This window comes from Belonocnema kinseyi, chromosome 7 (assembly GCF_010883055.1).
Source record: "Belonocnema kinseyi isolate 2016_QV_RU_SX_M_011 chromosome 7, B_treatae_v1, whole genome shotgun sequence".
Taxonomy (NCBI): domain Eukaryota; kingdom Metazoa; phylum Arthropoda; class Insecta; order Hymenoptera; family Cynipidae; genus Belonocnema; species Belonocnema kinseyi.
Genome location: NC_046663.1, coordinates 22,997,936 through 23,010,461, shown reverse-complemented (window position 1 = coordinate 23,010,461; position 12,526 = coordinate 22,997,936). Strand labels below are relative to the sequence as shown.

Genomic DNA, 12,526 nt, shown 5'->3' with positions numbered 1-12,526 from the left:
TGCCGAATGCGACGCATCAATAACATAATCAATAACAGTATCAATATCAATATCAGTATCAATAACATAATCGATTGTATCACATATTTTACTCTAATAATTTAAAAGCATTACAATTTTGTACATACTGCAATTCATTTCTTGTCAATAGGTTTGATGATTCTAACTCTACATTACATCGAAAAACCTTGAGTTCTTTAATAATAATTGAAAACAAAAGAAATCAATTTCATCATATAATAATATTTGACTCATTTGATGACAAATATACTAATTTTACGTCAAACAATTTAATTAATTATTAATTTATTTGAGGTTAGGTTTCAATGAGCCCGCAGAGTGTAATTACTTACTTTCATCTTCCTGGCAGAGGTTTCAAGGTCTACTGACTGGTGTTTGGTGCCTCTGAACACGTGACTTACTCGCCTTATGCATTTATAAACATTGCTAAAATATTTTAAACGAGTATTATGAATACAAATTTCACTGCACTACCAGAAAAAAACAAGCAGCACTAGTTCTTCGAGCGCATGTAGAAGGCGTTTCAGTAGGAAATCGGTCTAGCCCAGTCGGGCCCAGGTATGGGCCAGACGGTTCTACCGATCAGGGCCAGATCGGTATTACGTTTGAAATCAGGCGATTTCTGCACGGGGAGAGACCTTTTATATACGGTAACGTAACTATTAAATCAAATTTATTGTAAGTATCAATCCATTTATTTTTATTTTTAGGACTGTTATAAATTTCATGCACACGCTCAGCTATAATGTCATTAATTAAAGGAAGAGAATAGTTGTTAGATAATAATGTTGTTTTTAGTTGATTTAAATTTTCTTTTTTATATTGCACGTCACTCAATTTGACAAATCTATCAACCTACCTTTGATTAAACCGATTTTATGACAAAATAAATTATGTGAATTCTAATTGAGATATCTTCCAGACCAAGACGGTTTTTTATACCAGTTAGTAAAGAACCATTTGAAGCTTTAATTTTTTTTAATCAAAGTAGTTTATAATATTGTTTATTTCAAGTTCATGAGTGAATTTTATGCTCTTTTCTGTACTGTTAAACACGTTTACAAGAAGGTCAATTTTATCGGAACGAACAATTGCTATAATATCGTCAACATATCTTTTATACAAGATGGGTGTGAAATCTAATAAATCGAGAACCCTTTTTTCAACATCTTGTCATACTACATCAGAAACTACCGGAGATAAGGGCGAACCCATGGGACAACCTGATATCTGTTTATAGAATTTGTTATTAAAAGAGAAAACAGTGCCATTTAAACCGTTCTAGTGGCTATTAATAGTTCATTCTTAGTTATTTTTGTTAAATTATAATTTAAGATAAGCTTTTCTTCGATACAGTCTAAAGCAAGATCAAGCGGAATGCTATCAAACATCGACACAACATCTAAGAAAACTATTAAGTCAGTTTTAGGTACAATAATGTTTTTTACAATATCTTTAAGTTCCCAACTATTTTTTAAAAAAGAACTAGTGTTTTGTGAAACTGCTTTGAAAATATTAGAAATGTATTTGGATAAATTGTAAGAAGAAGAACCAACTGTAGAAACAATTAGTCTCCAATTTAATTCAGGCTTATGTACCTTTGGAAGAACATAAGCTTTTGCCACAACACTGTTGTGAGTTTTTAGCCGGTATGAACATTCATCATTAATCAATCGCTTTTTCTCCAATCTAATGACTATGTCATTACATTTATTTTCTAATGTTGGAACCATACTTGTTTTTATATTTTTATATAGAATATTATTCTTACGAATATTTTCGACAGTTTTATTATAGTCATCTCTATTAGCTAATTATCCCTAAGTAAACCTTTCAACAGTATTGGACCCGAGTATAGTAAAAGGAATCTTAATTCTGTAGCTTTGCACATCATGTAAGCTTTAAGTGATCTTGATTTACGTTGAAATTTGCGAGGGATTTCAGATTTAATATGTTGAAGACGTTTAGAGAGTTCGACTTTATTCGCTGACGCAGCTTAAAATTTAGATCACCTGACATTCAATATTCTAATAGCTTCTTCATAACACTTTGGCAACAAAGGTGCATGAAATCTAAAACAAAGATCGCAATTATATTTATAAATAGAAATATCCGTAAAAATAGAAATGGACCATGGTGATGCTCTGGTTGTTCAAAATTGCGAAATGAAATATCATTCCTCTCCGGATCATCAGTAACGGGATGAACAGTCTTATTAGCAACTTTTTCTCCTTTCACAGTGCATCTTTCGCAAGCATAAATTCCACCATGACCCAAAGTATTTTTTAAATAAGCTCGAGCAGGAGTATCAGCAATGACGCACTTCAACTGTATGTCAAAACGTTTCCCCGAAATTTGAATACCATTACTCTGCACTTCATTGAACTCGTTAATGAAACGATCTAAAAACAACTGCGGAGTCTTTGGTCTATTCTGACCTTGAAATATTGAAATTTGGAAAGGTTTACAAACATCGGGATCATAATGAACTTTTCCTGCGAGAACCCAAACATTATCAGTGCCAGATTTAGATGCAGGCATGGCGTCAGCATGAACTTGCAATTCAATTATTGCATCTTCATGTAAACTTTTGTTGATACAATTTTGAAGTTGTCCTTCAATTACAAAACTAATAAATGACCCTACACCGCTTTCTTAATCTTCCATCTGCTCTATTCTATAGTCTGCATCAGTTGTCCCAAGAAATGTCTTAGATGACTTAGGTAAAGTTGGCAAAAGTCGAACCTTTAAAATTTCTAACAGTCTATCTAAGTGAACTTGTGCAATCTTACACTCAATTGTCCGCTCTCGTAACTTTTCAATTTCAGATTCTTCTTCAAGTTCATTATCTGAATCTGAAGAATCGCTGATGTCTTCAGATTCACTGACCATTTCTTCAATTGTTTCATCGATTCTTTCTTCATTGGACGACGGCTGACTCGAATACTGCATATCGATCATAAAACTGCTTGCATCATCTTCGGAGACATCTATCATAAGTGTAAAAATATAAAAAAGTAATAATAATGAAAATAACAAAATAAAGATAACATCAATTTTTTAAAATAAATACATAATAAGTGAATAAACAAATTTGTCATTTACATTATCTGTTTCAAATCAAATTTTAAAATCGGACACTACAGACCTGAATAAAAAATAAGAAATGAAAAACAATAATAAAAAATACCGAAATCTTTCTTCAAGATTATACATGTAATAAGAAACTCCGAAAAATCACCTCTTGCAGCTGTATCACTTGAGTTTTCTTCAATTGAAGGGTTCCCAATAAATTCGTTGGCCTCTTCTTCAGCTTGATTAATTTCTGAAAATAAACAATGACGAAAACAATGTTCAAACCATTTAAATTTAACAAAATATACCCTTATGACAGACATATTAATTACTTATGCCTAAAGTTCCTAACCTCAAAATTTTATTTTTTAATATATGAAACAAAAAAACTCTCAGTTGAAAAATTAATGTAAAACTTTATAATATAAATGAGTTAAAAAGAATTAACTTGCCTTGTTGAATATTTTCAACTAGAGGATTGAAAAATGATTCCTCTGAAGCGGATTCATCTCCAGAACTTGAGATATCGGGCTGATAGGAATCAAGCTTTCTTCTCTTATCTAAAACTCTTGTTTTTTGCACGGATTCTTTTTTGTTCTTGGATGATCCCTTTTCTATCTATAAGAAAATATGTCTTCAAAAAACTACTCTAAAAGTTGAAGTGTACACTTCAGAAACAAAACTCGCAACACACAAAGTAGGTAAACAACTTTCTGTGAAAAGCGCTTTTAAGGTTATGTATTTGAACACGTCAGTTTTTTCTTTGCACGAAACTTACATTTAATTATTATTATAAAAAAACATTTCTGTGATGAAATGTTGTCACAGGCTTATACTGCCCAATATATCGAAGGCATTTTTGGTTAGAGTTGGATTTTTATTTGATCATTTTGCACGGGGCTGTCCCAGTATATATCATCAGTCACGGACGCATTTTTATAATGCAATCAAGTGATCTGATGAGTACAGTCTGCCTAGACATATTGGACAAAGCCTGGTTTTTACCCCATCATTGACGGACTGGATTGCAGTCAAGTACACGATGGGGAAACCTACAGCTTAAGGTGGGTTCCGAACCACCAGAACCTCGGTAAAGGGACATTGAAAAATTTCTAAAGGTACCGGCTCAGGGATCGAACCCCGGACCTCTGAGGTGAAGTCCGAGTGTCTAACCAACTGATTATTATTATTATTATTATTATTATTATTATTATTATTTATTCAGTATTTCAAGCCGTTGTATTAAACCAAAAAAGTGATATATCTATACTTACTTGCTTTTGTTGTATATTTACAAAATTTTCCTTTTCAAGTTAATGCTAAGTGATTTATAAGATAAACCTAAGAATAATTAATTAACTCTTAACATTGTATAAACTACTGTCAATTGTGTAAGATAGCAGCGTAATTAAATCATAGACAGTTATTTTTTTTTAAGTGGGCACTGTTTACTTAATATTCTAATTACTTACTGATCATTATCGTGTCACTAATTAAAATTGAAATATACAAAAACATATAATACAAAAGCCTCAACAAAATTGAAGAGGCTTTTTTAGTCAGAAACTACATTTTAATTGATGAAAAAACAAAATGATTAAATTTATTATTATTTATTATTAAATTTATTAAGCCCCACAAAAATCCCTACTCATATTTACATTAAAGGTCGAAGAAAGAATTGATTTGATTCATATCAAATCTACTTATTAGAAAAAAAAATACATTTTTATATAAATAAAATATTTTGCATTCAAATTCAGTTAAGATTTAAATAGAAGTTTCAACAGGCTACGAAACCATTCCTTGAAGGCGCTCGGAGCCTACCTTCTCATATTTTTTTTAGTGAAAACTCTTTTAATATCTGCTGTTTTTTTATAGAGCATCACCGAATGTCCAGGGCTTCAATCATATTACTTTTTTCGACTTTTTTTAAGAAATGTGACTCGTCGACTTTTTTCTGTTTATTTTTTTTTTTTTTACAAGTTCGCTGTACTTAGTTTAACGTTTAATGGCAAAATGAAACTTTAAGAATTGAAATCCCTTTTTGATTGAGAACATTAAAAATTGAATAGGTTTTCATTAAAACTTTAGGCTTAGAGAATTTTTAATCAATAGCTTTTGAAATTGAAAATTTTCTAATTTTGCGAACCCCTATTTAACTTTTTAATTATTTCGTCAAATTGCATGTCATGGAAGTTTTAAATTTTAATCTGGTACAAGTTTAAAATCGATTAATTTCAATTCATTTAGTCTTCAACCAACCAACTACTTTTGGCTAAAAGTTCATTTTTTTTTGATAAAAATTTAATCATTTGATTGATTATTTATTTATTTTGCCAAAAATTCTTCCTTTTGGGTTTAAAGTAACCTTTTTGTGGACAAGTCAAATGTCTTCTGAAAAATGTGTATCGACTGTCTCTTTTTATTAAAAGTGCAACTATTTTCTTGGAAATGCAACTGTTTTGTTAATAATTGATATTTATTTTTGAAAATGTAACTATTCGTTTGAAATTTTATTTTTTTGGTTGAAAAGTTATTTTTGTCGTTGTTAAAAATGCATCTTATTTGTTCGTTAAAATATAACTTATTTGTTTAAAATTCAACTATTTGTGAAAGATTCGCCTATTTTGCTGAAATTCTTTTTAAGTTCTAATATTGGGCTATAAATGCAACTGTTTTGTTAAAAATTATTTTTTGTAGAAAATTGAACTCGTTGATTAAGTCTAATCTTTTTTATTTGAAAATTCAACTATTTTGTTAAAAAGATATTTTTTTGTCAATAATTCAATTATTTTGTTACAGTAATTATAAAGTTTTACATAATTTACCAAATTTGTATGTAAAGGCTTTGTTAAAAAAGAAGATATAAGTCTTAAATAAAATGTTCAATTATTTATGGAGAGAAAATTTCTTGAAATAGATTATAGATTTCACTGTTTCCACGCTTTTCTCACTTCTGAAACAAGATTCATCCTGAACTTAAGTTTATTAATTCAATAATCATTACCTCTTTCTGAAGGCTGTCTCTATAATTTGAAACTCGTAATTAAGAGTTGAGGAGGAAACTTGAATACCTCGAGACTTGGAATTATCATAATTATGGTAATTTAGATAATTCGAAATTAAAATCAGGAATATTATTTCGAGTGAATCAATATCCAGAAGGGGTAGGTGAGAACAGTTGAAATGGTTCGGGTACGCGATAAATTTCTAAAAATTAGAAAAAATTATTATAAAATTTGTTCAAACTATTTTGCATCTAATAAAAAATGACATTAATTATTGTCTGTTATTTGAAGAGCTAACTTGATTGACAGTTTTGAATTTCTATTTTCACAAATTGTGGAACGAAATCTACACTGGTAGATTGTATCTGCCTCTGATGATAATACAGTATCCTTTTAATTACTCGTGTCGTAAATATTAACACCTGGTTTGAGATAGTGTCTATTTCTGAAAAAATATTTTTCTTTCTTTCTCTGTAATAGCTTAATGGAACAAGCATCCGACCGGCAAGAATTCTCTCGATGACGTCACAAAATAATATTACGTAATCGTGAGAAGCGAATTTGCGTAAACAACTTCAAGGTTATTTATTATCTCAATTAAGCAATTCACGCAAAGACTCTCAAAGTAATATTTTTATTTGGATTTGCTTTTTATTATAAGTATATGATGCAGTAGAAGATACAATAACAAATCAAAATAAAACCTTAAATGTGTTTACGTGAAATGCTTAATTGAGATACTAAATCAATATTCTTGTAGTTGTTCACGCAAATTTTTCTCTCGCAATTGCGCAATGTCATTGTGTGACGCCATTGGGAGCCTTTGAGTACTTTTTAAAAACTTAGCACAGATATAAACCACTTCAGCTTTGGAACGGTTAGGATGACGGTAAGGGAGGAATTTTTATTTAGAAGCACCCTTGGTTGTCTACTAATATAGAATCCAAATTTTAAGAAAAATCTGTTTAAAAATAAAGAAGATCATTTTATGCTCAAGATTTTTTAATTAATATTTATTTCAAAAATTAATGTTCCACTCGACAAAATAAACCCCTTTCTTACGAATCGTTACAATTTATATTTCAATATAACACCAGTTGCTTCCTCGATATACACTTTTAATACGGGTTATTAAATCACACACTTTACACTTTCTTAGATTTCCCATTTTTTCATAATTCATCTTTTTTCCTCTGTTTTCCAAAAAATTCCTTTTTTTCTCCCTTTTTTCGTTTTTTTCCGCCTAAATGAAGAGTCTACTATTGCACTGAAAAAATGGTTACTTGGGCCAACTATTCAGTTTATAATATATGGTACTGCTATTTTATTAGTTGGAACAACCATTTACTTAGTTGCTGACACTAACTGAATAGTCACTGCAACTAATGAAATTATTGTATTCACTAATAAAATAGCAGTACCATATCTTACTAACTAAATAGTTGGCTGAACTAACAATTTTTTTCAGTGTATATTTTCGATTTAGAAATCATCTTTTCTAATAGAAAAATTAACTTTTGTTGGTACGTATTCATCTTTTTGAAAAAATGGGTCCTTTTTTATTTAAAATTCATCTTTTAGTAGGAAATTCTTCTTTTTGGTTGAAATTGAATTTTTTCTAAACAGTCTACTACTCAATTTTTCGTTAAAAATGCTGATATTCAGATAAAAATTTTAATTCTTTCCTGAAAGGGTAAAATATATCTAATATTTCTATCCCTGTTTTTTTTAAAGTCTAGTATTATATTTTTGGCCCAGAATTCATTTCTTTTGATTACAGATTTTATTATTTGATACAAAATTTAATTATTTCGTTGGAAATTCAATCGTTTATTAAAAAAATTAATCAATTAATATTCGTTTTATTTGAAAGTCTAATATTATATTTTTGGTTCAGAACTCATCACTTTTTATTAAAAATTCTACTATTTAGTGAAAAATTGCATAATTTTGTTAAAAATTCGCTTTTATTGGTCAGAATTCAAACTTTTTTGTTAAATAAAGAAATTAAATAATTTTACATAATTTAATTTTTTAAATTATTTTTTAATAGGAAATTCGTCCTTTCAGTTTAGTTTGAAATTTATTTCCTTATATTCAAATAGTTTACAGTATTTTGTGTTTCGGAATTCTCCTCTTTTGACTACAAATTCTATCATTGGGTAGAAATATTCATCATTTGACTCAAATTAAACTATTTTATTGAAAATTTTTATCTTTCAGGCGAGGATTCACTAGTTTTTCTTGCAAATTATACTAATTAGTTGAAAATTCAATAATTTTGAACTATTTTCTCACAAATTAATATTGGTTAGTCGAAAATTCAACTGCTGTGTTGAAAATGCAACTGTTGTTTAGTACTTATACTTTTTAGTGGATCATTAAAGTATTTTATTGAAAAATCGTTTTTTAGTTGAAAAATTAAATATTTTGTAGAAAAATCTTCTTTTTGGCTTAAAAATTTATATTTTTGGGTTACAAAATTCTTTGTTGAGATCGAATCTTTCTTGGTTGATAATTCCAAAATCTATTTTTTAGGATATGAAAGTTTTGGTGAATTAAATACCTTTGTTGATGCAACATAATTTTTAATTGAACCAAGAAAATTATTTTGTTTAATCAACCAAATACTCCATCTGCCAAAATATTTGGTTAAAACAAACAAAAAATATAGTTGGGTTAACCAAATATTTTGTTGTCCATATTTTAACCATATGCTATAGTGTAACGAACAAAAATTCGGTTAATTTAACATGTAAGCAGTACCAGGTCTGTGCCAATATTCTTACCTTACCAACATAGAAAAGCTTCTAAGCTGCAGTGGTTCAGGTCCATGCTAAGCTTCTAGAAAGTTCTTGAAGGGCCTGGTGATATCACAGAATAATAATATTGTGCAATTGTGAGAGGTGGATTCGCGTAAACAGCTTCCAGGTTTTCTCATATTAAATAACCTTGAAGCTTTTTACGTGAATTTAGCTCTTACAATTGCTCAATTTATTCTGTAACGTCACCAAGTCCCTTCTTGAAATTTCTAGAATTTTATCACAGACATGAACCTTCTCGAATCTTCTCGATGTCGGTAAGGTAGAAATCTTGATCCAGAACCGGTATTGCCTATCTAATTCAACCAAATCGTTTTCTGAGTGTGATATTTAAATTCAGGCCTCACAGTATTACCAAGCTTTAATCATCTAAATTGCAAAAAAAATGGTATCTAAATTGTTTTATATTTTACAATCGAGAAGTTTAAATTGCAACCATAAAAGTTTGAGTGATTTTACATAAGAAATATATACGATAAATCTAACAAGAGGTGACTTTTGACTGCCTCCTTTCTTGCGAGGGAGTTTTCGTCGTTTATCGGTTTATATCTACACACAATGTGCAGAAATTTCCGGTTGATTCGTTTCCATGAATGCTTCCAACTTTAGCAAGCAAGTCATGATTTGCTGTTATTGCTGAATAGAAATGTTGAGCTCATAAATGCGAAGCGTAAGCACTTTTTCTGTATACTAACGGACAGTAATAAATATTTCAAAAAAATACTTTACACTCATTTAAGAAATTTTTAGAAATTAAAAAAGCTGAAAATCTAATGTTCAAATTTGGGAAACATACCCTCCAATGTCGCTATTTAAATAACGAAACAAAGAAAGAGAAGGCAACCTCCAAATCTGCTTTCTTTTTTTTATTTCATATTTTTTTATTTCTTTTTTTTCATTAAATTAAAAGAACATTTACATAAATATACTAAAGTTTCGTTGTTCATTCAGCCCCATAAAGGAAATAAGAAAATGTTCAACAACTCAAAACTCATGAGGAAAGTAGAATTTTTTTAATTCTTAAGAGCGAAAAGAGGAACGGAGAAGACGTTATTTCAGAATTTATCTTAATTTGAAAATTCGCTTTTTTTTGTTAAAGATTAATTTTTTTTGGTAAAATATTATTTATTTGAATTTAAAATCCACCTATTTGGTTGTGAAAATGTAACTATTTGGTTGCAAAATTAATTTTTATAAAAAATTTAACTTTTCCAATTAATCATCTTATTCGAAAATTCATCCCTCTGATTGAAGATTTAACTAAATTGATGGTCATTGTTTTTTTGTTATAATTAAAAATTAATTTTTTCTACTAAAAATCTCACTATTAAATTCATCTTTGAAAATTAATTTCTCCACTCAAAATTTAAATATTCCAGTTTTTTTCTTGGCTGACAAGTTTTTTAAATAAAAATTTAAGTATTTAATTGTTTGTTAAACAATTATTTTTGCAAGTTGGGTAACATTCATTTTGTTAAAAATTCATCAATTTTGTTAGAAATTAATCTTCTTGCTTGAAAATTAACCTTTTGGTTGAAAATGTAACTATTTGATTGTAAATTAATTCTTTTACAAAAAATTTAACTATTCCAATCGAGACAACTATTTTTTTTTTAATTTTTATTAATTTTTTCAAATAAAAATTTCACTATTAAATTTTTTGGTAAAAATTAATTTTTTTACTAACAATGGAATTATTCCAGTTTAAACATTTTATATTTTATTTCAATTTTTTTAAAATTCTTTTTAACTGAAAATTTAACGACTGAATTTTTGGTTAAAAAATGATCTCGTTAAGTTTAAAAAAACATAAATGTTTTTGAAAATTCGGGCTTTTGGTAGAAACTAATCTTTTTGTTGAAAATTCAACTTTCCTATATGAAGATTTATCATTTTAGTTTAAAATTTATCATTTTGGGTAAATATTTAACTAATTAGCTGTTGATGTGTTTTTTCTTCAACATCAAGATATAATATTTTCATCTCAAAGTATAACTGTTTAATTTTCAGTTTAAAATTGATATTTTAATTTTAAAATGAATCATTTTAATTGAAAATATTTAAGTTAAGTCCAGATTTAAGATGTTTCGTTAAAAATATTTCTTTTTTGATTTAAAATTAGTTTTTTAACTGAAAAATCAACTAGTCCATTTTTATTTATAAATTGGCCTTTTTTAGTTGAAAATTTGAATATTTGTTTACAAATGTTTGTATTTATTTGAAAATTCATCCAATTGAAAATAAAGTTAATGTTCTCGTTTAAAAATTAATTTTTTCACTGAAAATGCAATTATTCCAGTTCAAATGTTTAATATTTTATTGATTTTTTTTTTAATTCATTTTAATTGAAAATTTAACTACTAATTTTTTTGTTAAAAAATTAACTCTTTGAGATAAAAAAACATGAATTTTGTTGAAAATCCAACCTTTTGATAGAAACTAATCTTTTTGTTGAAAATTAAACTATTCCATTTTTGTTTGTAAATAGGCTTTTTTAGGTTGAAAATTCAAATAATTTTTCACAAATTTTTGTATTTATTTAAAGATACCTCTTATTAAATAGAAAGTTAATCTCTTCGTTTAAAAATTAATCTTTTTGCACGCAAATTTAAGTGTTGGGTTAAAACATTTTTGTGTTTTGTTTAAAAATATTTTTTGGTTCTTTTATAATTTTTTGTTTGTTAAAAACTTTTTTTTATTTAAAATTCATTTTTGTATGTTAAAATCTAAAAATTTCTTTTTTATTGAAAATTTATATTTTTTCAATAGAAATTTCAACTATTTTGTTGAAAATTGACATTATCAGGTGGAGAGTTAATTTTCTTGGTTGAAAATTTTTATTTTTTGTTGAAAATTATTCTACTTTGGTGGAAAATTGATCTTCTTAGTTTCAAGTTAATGTTTATGGTTAAAAATTCATCTATTTGATTGAAAAATCATCTCTCTGAATATAAATGTCAGCTTTGTCGGTTAGAAATTTATCTACTAGCTTGAGGTTGAACCAAATAAAAAAAACTAATTTAAAGATTGAAGATTCATTACTTCAATTTCAGATTTATCTCGTTTTTTGAAATTTTTTTTAATATCCTTTTTTTTCTCGAAAATTAACGGTTTTAACTGAAAATTAAACTATTCCAGTCTATTTTGAAAATGTATCTTTTTTATGAAATAATTCACAATCCCGACAAAGTGAATTAATTAATGTGAAGATTATTATTATTAATTAATTAATTTTTACATAAAAGTGTCGTTTTAAATTTTCCGGAAACTGTGAATAATTGTTTATGACTACACTATTCAAAAAGAGTAAACATTTATGTTGTTTTTTATTTTTATTTTTAGGGTGATCGTGGTAGGGGCAATACTGGGATTTTTTGAGTGGAATCGCAGCCTTTATTGTATTCTGCTGCTCTGGGAATATTTTATCGGATACTTGGTGATTTTCATATCATGTATGGCCGTCGAGTTTTCCATCTGCTTTCTGGCCACAAGAGGAAGTATTCTGGATACCACAGCAAGAGCGCCCATGCAATATCTTCTTTATATACGACTATGTAAGTTATCTCAGCATCATTTATCCTCGTACACCTTTTACAT

At 27.8% G+C, this 12,526-nt stretch overlaps 1 protein-coding gene across 1 annotated transcript in view; it reads left to right on the top strand.

Moving 5' to 3' along the window:
- The window catches only part of LOC117177333 (sn1-specific diacylglycerol lipase alpha), a 187,094-nt gene that overhangs the window by 79,526 nt on the left and 95,042 nt on the right, over positions 1-12,526 (top strand). The window contains exon 3 of the mRNA XM_033367959.1: positions 12,272-12,483. Coding sequence (XP_033223850.1) covers positions 12,272-12,483 — 212 coding nt within the window. The remainder of the gene's footprint in view (positions 1-12,271; positions 12,484-12,526) is intronic.